Source organism: Centruroides sculpturatus, unplaced genomic scaffold (assembly GCF_000671375.1).
Source record: "Centruroides sculpturatus isolate CEXI.00-Female unplaced genomic scaffold, Cexi_2.0 scaffold143, whole genome shotgun sequence".
Taxonomy (NCBI): domain Eukaryota; kingdom Metazoa; phylum Arthropoda; class Arachnida; order Scorpiones; family Buthidae; genus Centruroides; species Centruroides sculpturatus.
In genome coordinates, this window is record NW_019384447.1 from 755,433 (window position 1) to 770,864 (window position 15,432).

The window sequence follows — 15,432 nt, forward strand, 5'->3', positions numbered from 1 at the left end:
GTAATTATTATTTATATGGGTAATATCTTTTAACGTTAAAAATAATGTATAAATATATTTCAATATAGTCCTAGGTAATAAATTGTGCGCAGATATCGTACGCAATCACGTGGTTCCAGTTTCATTAGATTTTTGTTGGAACTTGTATTGCTGCAGGCTTCCATTCCATGAACAGTAGCTTCATTTGGTGTTTCTTAGTATTTCAATGTGCTAATTTTTCACAACTTATTTGCTTTTAAAAGTGTTAATAACAAAATACAGTAAAGGTAAATTATAATTAGATATAAAATTCGTTAAAAATATCTATAGATTTCTATTTAGCATTTAATTATGTTAATATAATTAACAAAAATATTTTATTTAAGACTTAATATGATGAAATGTTACAATTTTAAATATAATTTTTAAACAAAACTGTTAAAGCAATGACAAATATTTTGGTGAAAATGATTTTAAAAATCATTTCTTTTAAATAAATAACTTATAAAATTTATTATGTTATATTATTCAAAATGTTAGCTGTACTTATGTTTTTTTTTTATTATTAACAAATGCCTTTTTTATATATTCTACTGATAAGGAATAAACTTTACGTAACCTTTTTAAATATATTTCGATTCAAATATTTAAATATTTTATTTCTTATAATTTTAAATACTGTTAAACATAAATATTATTATTTTGCCGAATTTCTTCAGAATATATTTAACAGGTAATTTGGGATTAATATAGACAACAATTTCAAAAGAATTCTTATGCAGACTAATTATTTTTGCATAAGAATTCTCTTGAAAATGTATTTTTAACGCTAATAATATAGAATGGAAGGAATTGAAGACAATTGTTTTTCTATTCAGAAAAACAGATGAAGTGAAACTAAAACTAACGTGTTTATATATATTTTATACGTGCAAGTTTTACTAAAATCTTTTTAAATTATCTGCGTGCGTAAATCCTGAAGGGTTCAAGGAAAAGAATTTTTAACCTTGACTTGAAGTTTGGAAGCAACTTGACATAAACCACAAATTGGTTTTAACATTTTATCATAAAACAAAAATTAATTAAAATAGGAACATTTATTTTACTTTAATATTTTCCATATTTACAATATTTTATCGCTTATAAAACATTATATATTTTATTTAATTTATATAAGTTTATACATATTACCGCATTTATCAATTCATTTATATACATATCTGTTTGTTAAAAACAAAGTGTATTTTTATTAATAATTTAGATCATATTGATTTAATATTTTCATTTCATTTAAAATATTAATAATGAAAGATAATACTCGATTAATACATCGATTTTGTTAAATAGATCAATAAATGCATCTATTGTTTTTTTTCCGTACGGAAATCGTATGGAAAATACTAAAAATGATATTAAGCTCTTTTATTATTAGGTTCTTAGAAACATCTTTACTGTTATATAAAGCCATTGCAAATTCTAAGAATTTACGTTCAAAAGTCAGTAATCTTCGTGACTATTTGATTGCAAAACTAGTGACCGACTTTGAAGTTATTTTTTTTCCTTGTTTTTATTATAGCTGAATTGTCTATCGTTGAGAAGTAAACTGTAACCCTGGTTAAAAAATGTAATCTGTAGACATTTCTAAGAACTATTTCGTGATTTTCCCATTATATTTACAAATAAAATGGCAAAACAAGACAATAATAGTAAATTTATTTTTTATTTCCGAAAGAATTTTTAAAAAATTTACATTATTTCATCATAGACATAACTTTAAATTTGACAATTACGATTTTAATATTAAATGCTTTTTAATAGTAATTATAATATACAAATGTTTTTATATTTAGAAATAAAGTAGGCATGTCAATGAATAAAACTCCTATACGTTTGAGTAATGTCGTCACAGGACAAATATCAACAGATATTCTTTATCAACAGAGTAGTGAAGTATGTATTAACTATATTTTATAAATTTTATATTAATATTACAATCTATTTATTTTCTATAGAAAGTAGGTTGTAAAGAAAATGTTTGTAAAGGATCTTTTATGAGAACGGCTAGCACGTCAAAAGTTAGAACTAAAGAGGAAATAGCCGAACACGCTAAACAGTTTCTCGAGGTTTATTTTTCCAGTACCAAAAGGTATATAGGCATTTTATTTTTTTCAACTAGTTATTGTATAGTCTACTCAATGGCGGATTACCTAATAAGCGCCCTAGGAGCTCGCCTAAGGTCTCATCGTATCGAGCAGCCTCAAAAATTACATTGTAAAAGATAATATGCCTCTAAGTATTTAACGAACGTTTAAAAAGTATATATTTCGCACCCCGGCAAGAACAGTGACATAGTTCATAAGTTAAATGGTCTTTTTAACATTAAAAAATAAAAGGATTCACGTAAAGGACCTTATATAAAACGGCGCCTAGGGCTTTAAAAAAACCATAATCCGTTACTGTATATATTTGTATTATTTTAATATAATTAAATGCTGTAGGTGTAATAGTGAAGTTCATCAGAAAAGATTGAAAGAAGTGTTAGAAGAAATATCTCAAACTGGAACATATGAATTGAAAGAGACCGAGTTAATATATGGTGCTAAATTAGCTTGGAGAAATGCCCCGAGATGTATCGGAAGGATTCAATGGTCAAAATTACAAGTAAATTTACATTTATTCTTAATTGAAATATTTTGTATTAATGAATTTTATGAATCGATGAAATTCGTATAAAATTATTCAAGTATTTAATAAAGTTATTTTTAGTTATTTGATGCTCGTTATGCAATGTCTGCAGAAGATATGTTCGCAGCAGTTTGCAATCATCTTAAATATTCCACTAACAAGGGGAACATTAGGTATGTATTTTATTCATCATAACCAAACTCTGTATTCGTTTCATTAAAATAAAATATTTATCCTACTTTTTAATGATAAGATAAATATTTTAATTGGTAATTTATGAAAAAATTTTGACTAATTAATTTAAATTTAAAATAAATTTTAACTTTTACATGGTAACTATTACGGTTTATTAAACAAATTTCTGTTATATTTCCTAAGTTGTGTAAAGTTTATTTTACATAATATAGGTTCAAATCAAAGAATAAAAATTAAAAGTTTTTTTAATTAATAAAATAAATAGTTCATATTCACACATTCATTATTGAATACTTTTTATATAGATCAACAATCACAGTGTTTCCTCCAAGAAAAGAAGGAAAAGCAGATTTCCGCATATGGAATAATCAGATTTTGTCATACGCAGGTTATGTTCAATCGGATGGAAGTGTTATTGGTGATCCGGCTAACATCGAAATTACAAAGGTTTCTAATTTGTTAAATAATATAAAACTGTAAAATGCTCCTTCAACTACTAAGCGTTCGATGCAATTTACTTTCTCGTTTATTATTTTTTATTCTAGTTAAAATCTCGATGGATATTATTGAATCAAATTCAAAAATGTTTCAGTCAAATTAATTACATAATATTTGTTAATTACAAAAACATTTTCTCAAGTAGACAGTCACATGTTGACTCTTACCAGGGAAACACGGAAACGAATCCGGTCGGGTCAAAAATCCAGGAATTTTTCGAAGGTCCGTCCCTTATCACCCGGCATCTCCATTGTGCGTTTCGTCAAGTACAAAGTATAAAATAAATATTAAAAAAAAAGCCAATATTATTGCAAATCCAATTAACTTATAAAATGTTTACTTATTTGCATATAACTTAATAACAACTAAAATGACTTTTTATTAATTTTTATTTTATCGTATATAATTTTCATTTGTTTAAAAATCATTGTTAAAGAATAAGTAGGAATTTTGAGATAAAATTTTGGATTATCATCTAACCTAAATTTGTTTGCTTTGAAACGTGTAAATTTGCATGTAAATTAGTAACTTTTAATAATAAAAAAATTATTATCAATGTTGCTAACGGTTAAAATATTAGAATTTTAACGCATGCTAAGATACAAAGATTCTCCATTCTCCATTTCTATATGGTCCCAGAGATGAGAATCTTCCAAAGAATTGTGGCCATTTTTGGACTTAGAACTCTACTCATACACTTGAGTGCTACTCGTGCAGTTGTTTCTTACTGTACCTGCATACCCCTAATAAATGTCCGTAAGTTTTACATTGTGTCTTGCCAAAAATCGGATAACCAACGCTGTTTTTTCTTTGTGTTGGAGAAGTGCCGCCATTTCCTTGGTCTGTTGTTTTAGGTCCTTGCTCGTCAATAAGATTACCGGCGGCAGTTACTATTAATTTCCTTGTATCAAAATTACTATATCGCTTGCTTTCCCAAATTGACTCGCTTTGTACAACTCTTTTGTTATTAGACAAGAATTATAGTGTTTTTCATTAGTTCTTATTAAATTACGATTATTCTTCAAATTTCTTAATCAAATTAAAAATTTATTTTTTTAGATTTGTGAAGATTTGGGCTGGAAAGGAGAAGGTGGGAAATGGGATGTTCTGCCTCTTTTAGTTTCAGCTAATGGTGAAGATCCTGTTTATTTTAAAATACCCGAAGAATTAATATTAAGAGTGCCCATTACACATCCTAAGTAAGTCGATTAATCGGAAATATTTAAATTATTTATTAATGTGCATTCGTGTAATGCTTGGTTAAAAGATAGAGATCGAATTAAAAATCCAAGAACATGTTATTATATACAAGAAATCTATAGAAATCTTAAAATTATATATTTTCGTAATTTTTTAAATTTATTTCCGATTTATTTCCGAAAATACTTTCTTTCGAAATTATAGCAATTTTAAAATTAGCTGTAATCAAATTAATAGCAAACTATGATTTTGACATGTTTCTAAATGTTCTTTAATACGGTGAATCGTTACTGTAATTCAGAGATGGCGGAGGTTCATTTTATGTATGGCCGAACTAACGGCAATATACAATGTAGCACAACAACTGTACAGAGAACTTTTCTAACTACTGTAACTTAGGTCTGAAAATGTTTTCTTTCCATGTTTATATGAAATTTTTTCATTTTTATGATCCTTATAACACAGTGTTAAAAGTTGACGAGACCTTTCAAAACATCGTGTATTTACAGTATTCATCCGAGTCGATCTGTAATATTGAAAAGATGGGGTAATGAATAATATAAAAATTTCTCATTTTCGGGTTTTGAGTCGATATAAATAATAAGGTGTATTTAAGGGTTGTGTACAGTGCTTGTTTCTACTTTTAATTTTTTAGTAAGGTGTAAATTAAAAATATGTTGGAAGGAAAGACCATGTCCTAGTATAGAAATATTCAGGTGGATATGTCTTCTCTGTTCAATGTGGATCGTTGTCCATGACTTCTGCTTTTCTCTAGTATTTGTATAATATTGCATATTAATCTATTTTAAAAACAAATTTCATTTATTTTTCTTTAAATATTATTTTCTTATAAAAATAGATTTTAAAATTAATGAATTATAAGAAATAACTGAAGTATAAATGAAAAAATCTATCTAAAATAAATTGAAATTAATATATATATTCCAAATTATTTAATTCACAAAATGTAATCATTCTAAATACTTGTAATTATGAATTTTTTGTGAATAATATTACTATAGATATATAATATATACTATTTATAAATTTAGATAATTTGAAAGATGTATTTTTGCGGATAAATTTTAATTAAGAATTATACGGCTGTTTCCATTATATAATCTGTTATACAAATGCAGATTTATTACAATGGTTAAACATTTATACGGTTAAAATATTTAACAAAAATCAAATATGTTATTGTGATATCGTCACAGTGCCTGGATGTAACTTTTAATTATCTTTTAATTTAAAAATCAGGTGACTTCCGATTCACCGGAAGTTCATAATCTGGCCCGACCCCTACGCTTGCCATGTTTGGCAGAGGCACCAGCTGTCTATAAAACGGGAGACATAAGCAATAAAAAGGAGCAACATACATTATGCAAGAACCTTTAATTAAAACTAAATCGACGTCCAACAGCGCTCCCACAAGGGGCACTGGTTGCACTCGGGCTAATTTGGCTTTAAAAACAAGGAATGTGGCTTTGGTAACACATGATGAATAACTACATAAAAATTGTTGCATGGACCATTGGCGTCCGCAGAGAGGAACAAACGAGCCCGTTTGCTCCTCTCTGCGGATCGATGTCTTCTCCTAAGATCGAGTAAAATATTCCACAAATTATAATTGTAAAACTGATGGACGTGTAAGTTACACTCTCGACCATGGAACGCTTTATCTGTCTTTTTTATATTGATGCAATCCAGTATTTTATAATCTACTTGTGAAAAAATCTCTCAAAAATCTTTTATAATTAAATAAAAATTTATTGATGTAATTATTTGTCTGTAAGCTTTTCCTTCTACTGGGAAATTTTCTGCAATCGTCCATGCACGGGACAATAGCGAAATATCGTTCATTAGTATATTTTTATACGAGTATTTACAGAACAGGCTAGAATGTCATGCATTTTCTGTTTGTTGATGGTAGAATTTCAGGCTCTGTTCGGGGTTAGGAAAAGGGCAACCCTGACGAAAGGAAGCACGTGTTCCAAGTGCCTCAATGTACGGGCGCCCCTAATGTCTGGTCTCGATTTTCATCGAATTCCGTTCTTGAGATTAACGAAAGACGGACAGGCGACAGTGAGAATGTATAGGTTTGCAATCAAAAATTGAAGCAGAAGAAGATAACTCGTATAGTTTCATTTTTATCTTGTTTATCTCAATATTAGGGTCATTGATGAAAAAGAAGAGAAAAAACAGTAATAACCTGAATTAGAGACAGAAATTTAGTGAATACTGTGAATTTAGTGGCCATGATACAGTAAATGTTTCTCTCCTCTCTTGTGGTCTTNTATTCCTATTATTGTTTTATCGCACTGGTAAGTTATTATTAATAATTCTTTATAACTCGACAAAACAATAATAAGATAGAATTCTTAATATTAAGAATTCTAACAAAGTATGTCATCCAGTTAGAAACTAAATACAATTTATTGGCCAATTTATGTTATCTTATATGCCAATTTCCAAGGTGTCATTTAACTAAATTATAAATTTAAATAAATAAATAGTCGATAAAAACTATTTAAAAAGGAAGAGATTAGATAATATCTGTATTAAAATTTTAAGGAAATCTAACTGTATTGTTTGTCTACTCTTTAAAAATATATAAATTTTGGTGTTTCACAAAGTTACATTCAAATTATTTTGTTTAATTTTGATTATTTTTAAACGGTTTTAAAATGATTACATTTCTTTTTTATTTGAACTGTTACAGTTTTACTTTTTAAGACAAACAAACAGTCAATGTCAAAAAATTTACTCTCTTAATTGAAATGTAATTATTATTTATATGGGTAATATCTTTTAACGTTAAAAATAATGTATAAATATATTTCAATATAGTCCTAGGTAATAAATTGTGCGCAGATATCGTACGCAATCACGTGGTTCCAGTTTCATTAGATTTTTGTTGGAACTTGTATTGCTGCAGGCTTCCATTCCATGAACAGTAGCTTCATTTGGTGTTTCTTAGTATTTCAATGTGCTAATTTTTCACAACTTATTTGCTTTTAAAAGTGTTAATAACAAAATACAGTAAAGGTAAATTATAATTAGATATAAAATTCGTTAAAAATATCTATAGATTTCTATTTAGCATTTAATTATGTTAATATAATTAACAAAAATATTTTATTTAAGACTTAATATGATGAAATGTTACAATTTTAAATATAATTTTTAAACAAAACTGTTAAAGCAATGACAAATATTTTGGTGAAAATGATTTTAAAAATCATTTCTTTTAAATAAATAACTTATAAAATTTATTATGTTATATTATTCAAAATGTTAGCTGTACTTATGTTTTTTTTTTATTATTAACAAATGCCTTTTTTATATATTCTACTNAAAAAAACAAATTTGCTGATTAAATATGGACAACCGTTTAACTGAAGTAAAACGGGTTTTCCCCTTGCTATGGATGTCTGCCTAGTTCAGTTCATCCACATTCCGCTACAGTTCGCCTTTATTATCAGTTCGAAATGGGGTGGTTCCATAATACCCGCAGTGTTCCATAATACCACCTTCTCCTCTACATAAAATTTTAATTAAGGAACTTTACATGTAAAAAATTGTTTTAAGTAATATGTAAATGTCTACTGCTGTTAATTTTCATATACATTGATTTTTAGTTACGAAGGAATTAACGAACTTAATCTACAATGGTTTGCTGTCCCTATTGTTTCAAATATTTCTTTGGATGTTGGCGGAATAGAGTTTCCCGCCTGTCCATTTAATGGCTGGTTTATGGAGTCTGAAATTGCAAGAGATCTGGTCGATGAACATCGTTATAATATCCTTGAGGTAAAAATTAAAATGTCTGTTTTATTTAAGAACAAAATCTAAACATTAAATAATATATTATAGGACGTTGCGTTAAAAATGGGACTGAAGACCATTTCTCCGTCCACTTTATGGAAAGACCGTGCTTTTGTGGAATTGAATTTTGCAATTCTACATAGTTTTCAGGTGAGTTACAAAATTTATTTTCAAAATTTAAGAAATCAATTATAACTTAATAGAAATATTTAATAGAGCATATAAAGAGTCTATAGTATACTTATTAAACGATTAACACAGTTAATCGTTAGCACAGTAAATACAATATACAGTAATTCAAGTCTTCATAACGCGCACTCATAACGCGCACTTCGTACAAAAACAGTTCAACGGAAGGGACACACATGTGATGATTGTAAAGCATGCATATAACATCAAGCGTGTTTAAACGCATTTTGTGAGTGGAAAGAAAGTATTCATGTATGCATTTAATTAAATGGGGCTGATATATATCATATTCTGTGACTTATAAAAGCATAAGGTAAACTGTCTACACGTCTATAAATTATATTTTTTACTAATAAACTATCTGACCAAAAACTACAGTTTACAAAATTGTTTAAATTATACTTTCCAATAGTAAGGGATAATTTTTACGTTATGATTTAGATTTAAAAAATGTGTCGATTTTTAATCATAAAAGATCGATGGATTTGCCATTTAACATGACACGTAACGCATAAAGTATTGACTGCATGTCGCAACACAACATCGAGCATGCACTAAAACTTTTATTGTAAAAATGATACAATAATATAACTTAGTTATTTGCTGATTAGTATTGCTAATTTTTCTAAAATCCTTAACAATTTGTTTTGAATAAATTTGTACCATATTTAATCAATTCTGAAAAATACATTTATTATAAAAGAAATCTTAAATAAAAAGGATTATCAGCTTTCTCTAAACTTAAGTTTTCATATGTTCATAACCAGCGGAAAATAAACAATTTGATCGTCGTTACTGTTGAATTTTAATGAAGGTATTTTTATTTTAATTCTCTCTAAATTACTCTTAATTTCGTCTAAAGTTTTTATTATTTTTCAGAAAGCAAACGTAACTATAGTCGATCATCATTATGCCTCAGAGTCATTCATGAAACATTTAGCTAAAGAGCAGACTTTGAGAGGCGGTTGTCCCGCTGATTGGGTCTGGATAGTACCTCCTCTCAGTGGAAGTATTACACCTGTCTTCCATCAAGAAATGCTCAATTATAAGTTGAGACCAAGTTATGAATATCAAGTAAGTTGTTATTTATTCAATTGACAAAAATTAGTACAGACTGGAATTATTATTTTCGTTTCTTTCAAAAGGAACCAGCTTGGAAGTCTCACGTTTGGGAGAAAGACAGTTCTGGAGACAAATCTCAAATGCCACGCAAAAAAACTTTATTCAAAACTATTACTAGGTAAATCTTTTCTTCTGTATTTAAAATATTATCGAATATTTTTCTCACTGATAATTTCTTAGCGCCGTAAAATTTACTTCGGATTTGTACGGTAAAGCATTGTCTCGTCGTATAAAAGCCACGATTTTATATGCAACAGAAACGGGAAAATCTGAACAATATGCAAAGTCTTTAACCAATATTTTCATGCATGCTTTTAATGCAAAAGTAAGTAAATTTCAATTTAATTTTGGTAATTGCGACTTTTATATGCATTTATGCGTTAATCAGATGATGTGCATGTCGGATTATGACTTAACCGAGTTAGAACACGAGACTCTTCTTCTTATTATCGCTAGTACTTTCGGAAATGGAGACCCTCCCGAAAATGGAGAAGTAAGTTTAATCAATATTACAAACGTTAATAATTCAGAAATACTAAATAACTATTTTATAAAATTTATTTTGATTTTTAGGAATTTTTGAAATATCTTCAGTCTCTTCAAACAACTGATAATTTAGAGTAAGATTTAACTTAAATATAATTAAGTCATGTTGTTTATATTTATTTAAAAATTTTTCGTTTAAAATAATAGTGGAGATCTTGAGAATGGTAAATCATCAAATGTTACCGATTTTGAAGTTGGACTTTTAAGCAATATCAGGTAAATCAAATATATTTATTTATAAATTAAATTGAATTTATCGTATATTTATTTTTAATGTTTATTTCTTACATTTACTTGAATTATATAATACTTTTTAAAAGATTTGCTGTATTTGGTTTGGGATCGAGCGCATATCCGAAATTTTCTCAATTCGGGAAAACAGTGGACAATTTATTAGAAAAACTTGGTGGAGAGAGAATTTTAAAACTCACGACTGGTGACGAACTTTGTGGTCAAGAATATTATTTCAGAAATTGGGCGAAAGAAGTCTTTCAAGTTAGTAAAATAGCATTTTGAGAAAATCAAAAATGTCTTTTTTAGTTTTACAAAACAAGAACTTCGCATATTTTTATAATTATTTAATTAATAATAATATCTTTTTCCGTGATCTTAATNTTGTTTATCTCAATATTAGGGTCATTGATGAAAAAGAAGAGAAAAAACAGTAATAACCTGAATTAGAGAGAGAAATTTAGTGAATACTGTGAATTTAGTGGCCATGATACAGTAAATGTTTCTCTCCTCTCTTCTGGTCTTGTTCTATTCCTCTAAAATTCCTACTTTCCACTCTAGTGATTAAGCATGATTCTCACATTTCTTCCAATTTACCATATTTATTCAAATAAGCGCCGGGATGCTTATTTCTCCAGGACTTTTTGGACATGGGACTTTAACCATAAATCGATACCACATTTTTCTAGCTAAAAATAAAACATAATAATTGCATACATTATCAATTTTAATTATATTTTAAATTCGAAACCAAATATACATGTAATAACTAGAATCAAAAGTACACTGTAACAATATCATATTTCAGTTCATTGTATTCGTCGTCAGCATTTTCTTCAACATCAATATCTAACACATTTTATTTTTACTTTCCTGGTACTGTTATACACACTGTGTATAACAGAGCCAGTGAATTAGATAGTGAAAGTACGCCGATCGGTTAAAAAATGACCATCCCGGATTTTTACATTTTTGGTTTCGGGACCTTGAAACGTAGAGAAATGCAAAAAATTCAATGGTTTGTATCAATATGTAAGCAGGTGCGTGTCTGTATGTGTCTGCAAAATTTCTGAAATTTTGCAGGTTGGTTGGCGTATTTGAGATTAATGCGATTAAATTTCGGTGGTTAAAGGTCGCGGGATAGGAAGATAAAGGGGTTGTGTATATCTCCAGTAGGGTCGAATTTAATGACGACATAAAACCTACCCCTACCCTCAAAATTAAGCTTTTTGCTATTTCATAATATTTAAACTTTGTTTTTAATTTAAAATGGCAATAGATGGCGCATTCGAAATTTTAAATGTTGCCGGAAAAGTTAAGCAACTCATTGCTGGATTTTTTTTCCTTTCTTACATCGGCAGTAATTCAATTGAAATTTGCAAAATCTTTTGTCAATTTGTTCTGAAAGTAATTCTTTGTTCCATTTCTTCACTTTTGAAGCATACAATCATATCGTCTTGATTGTCATTTACTGCAGCACTAATATCTCATCGCTAAAGGAAAGCATTACTCTTTCACAGAAAACGCAAAACATTTTGCAAAAAAAAGCATTCGCATTTTTTGCTTGTCATGTATTAGAGGTTATCCTCTCGCACTCACTAGTTCAGTGGTTCTCAACCTTTCTGAGGCCGCAGAACATCATTCACATACTTTTTATTACACGGAGCATTAGCATCAATAGGCTCAAAACTTGATAAGCAATGCAATGTTTACTACTCTCAGAAAACAATGAAGCAATAAACTAATAAACTTTAATATATTGAACATAATAAAAAAAAACATGGTGTCTACGAATATATCAATAGGAAAAAATTTTGAAAAAAAATTTTTAAATATTTTCTTTCGTGGAACACTCGAGGTAGGTTTGCAGAAACACTGATTAAGAACCACTGCACTAGCTCTAATGCTGAGAATATACGTTGTAAAACCTCTACTCCAAAAAACTTTTGCAAATTCCACAAACTTTATGCTTTTTTCTGTTACAACAGGAATGACATCACTGGTAGGCTCACCTGCACTTTCATCGCCAAGGTTGACACTACTGCGACTCTTCACTACTTTTACCCTAGTTACACCCTCACTCAGCTACTTACAGGACACGACAAGTTTAACGACTTGCTGTCATTGTCTATCGTTATTACTTGTTCTTGCCGTTGTAGTTAATAGTTAGAGTTTAGCATTTGCCATTGTTTCTGTATATCATGTCTAGACATTTGTTTTAGATATTTTAATGAGTATACTCTTGAATTGAGTTTTTTGAATTCTTAATTTTTTGCCGGTATCGCTTTGTCAAATATCAATTATATCAAAGAAACAGAGCAAAAAAGAGCAAATATGATTCTCTGTATAATTTGTTTCGTTTTGAATTTACCTCCGAAATTATATTTTCGCATTTATTCATGTAAAGTACATACAATTAAGTTAGTTTAGGGACGAATGCCAATGTGTGGTGATGAAATAAAGCGCAGTCGAGTATTGTTAACAATGTACTCGACATTTTGAGCTTGGGTTACAGAAAAAAAAAACAAATAGATTTCATTATTCAGAATTTAATCTATAATGTTTTAATTTGCAGAATTTTACATTTTAAAATTAAATCGTTTCTGAAATCTCTAGTAAATTTTCAGTTTTTGTAATTAATAAATATATCTAAACTAAAGTTTCTTATCATTCTCCTATATTAAATATTTTATCTATCTTATTTGCTGTTCTTTAGCAAATATATATATAGTTTTTTTTATAAATGCAACGAAATGATTTATTTAAAACACGTATTATTTTTACTTATTTATTTAAATACTTAAAATTCATTGAAAAATTAAAAAAGGAAATTATTCATATACGGTACAGTAAGAGAATCCCAATAGAAATGACGATAACAATTTAAGTTTAACAGCGTAACCTTGAAAGGTATAGATAGAATCAATAATAATTATTCAGTTAGTTCATAGAAACTTGGTTATTTTTCTTGGAAATCTTGAACAGGATTTTTATAAATACAAATCCGATTCAAAATTAAGCATATTTTATTCCACGGATAAACAAGCGCATCTGTTTGTTTTTACTGGGGTAATGTTTGAATTTTTATTTGATACAAATTTTACCTAAAATAAAAATAGGTCAATTTTTGTTTACTGTGACGTATCAATATTCAACCTTCAACGCTTCTTAATAACATCATGACATGCGAGTAGTCGATTAAATTAAATACCATTTTAAACATGTTTATTACAGCTGTTTGCAAAGCTTCTTACCATAAGTGTAGCCAACACAGGAAAATAAATTGAATTACGCTGTGCTTACATTCATTCCTGGAGAAACTTTTCCAGAAGCTTAAGTTCCAGAAACGTTCCGGAACTTAAGCTTCCGGAAAACTTTCTCCAGAAACTCAAAATGCAAGCGTGCATCATAAGGGATATTTAGGATTTCTAAATAAACAAGGCCGTTTTTTATAACAAAATGTTGTCGTAACCTGTCTTACAATCTTCGTTAGGAAGTTGGAAGAAATCCAGCTCTTCTGCCTGCAGCAGCTTTGTTTCGGTTCATTATTTCGTATTTAGTGTCGTATCTCGAGAAATAATAATCACATTGTCAGTTTCGAGAATGTTGTTTGAAAGAAAGTGCTTTCTGAATAATAGATACAAAATTTAAAAAGTTTTAATATTAAATTTTAAAAACAAATTAATAAACTTTTATAATTTTAATTTTACAAAAGTGTCACGTGAAAAGAGAATATTTAAGAAAATCGACTAAAACCTGATAAAAGTTTACTTGAAAAATAAAAACATCGATTTTTTGTAGTCCCAAATCCATTGAAAAATTAAAAATTGAACAACCGTTGTTGGTTCACTATAAATCAATTTGGTTTATAATGAAACAATAGTCTTATTTTTCATTATAAACCAAAATTACGTCTTTCCTTGCACTTAATGTCAGTCGAATATAATGACTTAGACAAATATTCAAACAAGCTAAAAATATGTAGATAAATATATCTGGATTAAACACGCCCATAATAAATTGAATGTGATCAAAATTACATGTGCAGAACTTCACTTAATGACTAGTTTTTATAAGATATTAGAAGTCGTACTTACCGGTAAATATTTGACTCAATATACATGGGCGTAGCCAGGAAGGGGTATGGGTAGACACGCCCCCCCGTTAACCTGGTGCCCTCCCTAGAAAATTACAGCCGAAAAAGCGTTGAGCCGATTTGCAAAAAGAAATAAAAAGCTGAAGCTAATTTAATTGGGTGGTCCTCTACACCCAATTAAATTAGCTTCAGCTTTTAGCCACTTTTAGCCACTAAAACCACTTCAGCCTAAACTTCAGCCACCACTTTTAGCCACTTTTAGCCACTTCAGCCACCACTTTTAGCCACTTTTAGCCACTAAAACCACTTCCACTAAAGCCACTTCAGCTTTTAGCCACAGCTTTTAGCCACTAAAAGTCTAGATCAGGCATAGCCAACATACGGCCCGCGATTAACCTTTGAATTAATCTTTGACTTAACTTCAAATAATTGCTCGAATGGATCTGCGATAATTCATTATATCCTCACAATGTGAAGGTATAGGAAAGTTGAGAAATTCTGACCGCCCCCCGAAAAAAAAAGGTCAACGGCTTTCTGTGCCCAATGTGAAAAGTGTATCTGTAATCTCTATGTACAATTTAGTCTCTCTACGGGGTGACGCACAATAAGATCTGAAAATCTTGCTAGGGCCGCTTCTGGTTCGGGCAGTGAAAACAGTTTTCTTTCCAATTCGGCCCGGAGGAAAAAACTGTTGGCCACCCCTGGTCTATATCTAGATTAAAGACGGTGAACTATATTAAAGAATGGTAAAAAAAAATAATTGATTGGTTAATTTTTGTTTAAGGCATTGCTAGAGTTTGATATTAATGTTACGAGAACGTATGATTAAAGGAAGTTTTGTATTTATTATGTGTTAAGTTATA

General features: G+C 28.9%; 1 protein-coding gene across 1 annotated transcript in view; it reads left to right on the plus strand.

Annotated features, from left to right (window-relative positions):
- Nucleotides 1-129: 129 nt before the first annotated feature.
- LOC111620451 overlaps nt 130-15,432 on the plus strand; it is a 34,949-nt gene continuing 19,646 nt past the window's right edge. The window contains exons 1-16 of the mRNA XM_023362374.1: nt 130-266; nt 1,830-1,929; nt 1,992-2,125; nt 2,478-2,640; nt 2,746-2,837; nt 3,165-3,306; nt 4,417-4,556; nt 8,199-8,370; nt 8,434-8,535; nt 9,454-9,648; nt 9,720-9,814; nt 9,877-10,021; nt 10,085-10,189; nt 10,270-10,316; nt 10,390-10,458; nt 10,563-10,737. Coding sequence (XP_023218142.1) covers nt 1,843-1,929; nt 1,992-2,125; nt 2,478-2,640; nt 2,746-2,837; nt 3,165-3,306; nt 4,417-4,556; nt 8,199-8,370; nt 8,434-8,535; nt 9,454-9,648; nt 9,720-9,814; nt 9,877-10,021; nt 10,085-10,189; nt 10,270-10,316; nt 10,390-10,458; nt 10,563-10,737 — 1,863 coding nt within the window. The 5' untranslated portion in view covers nt 130-266; nt 1,830-1,842. The remainder of the gene's footprint in view (nt 267-1,829; nt 1,930-1,991; nt 2,126-2,477; nt 2,641-2,745; nt 2,838-3,164; nt 3,307-4,416; nt 4,557-8,198; nt 8,371-8,433; nt 8,536-9,453; nt 9,649-9,719; nt 9,815-9,876; nt 10,022-10,084; nt 10,190-10,269; nt 10,317-10,389; nt 10,459-10,562; nt 10,738-15,432) is intronic.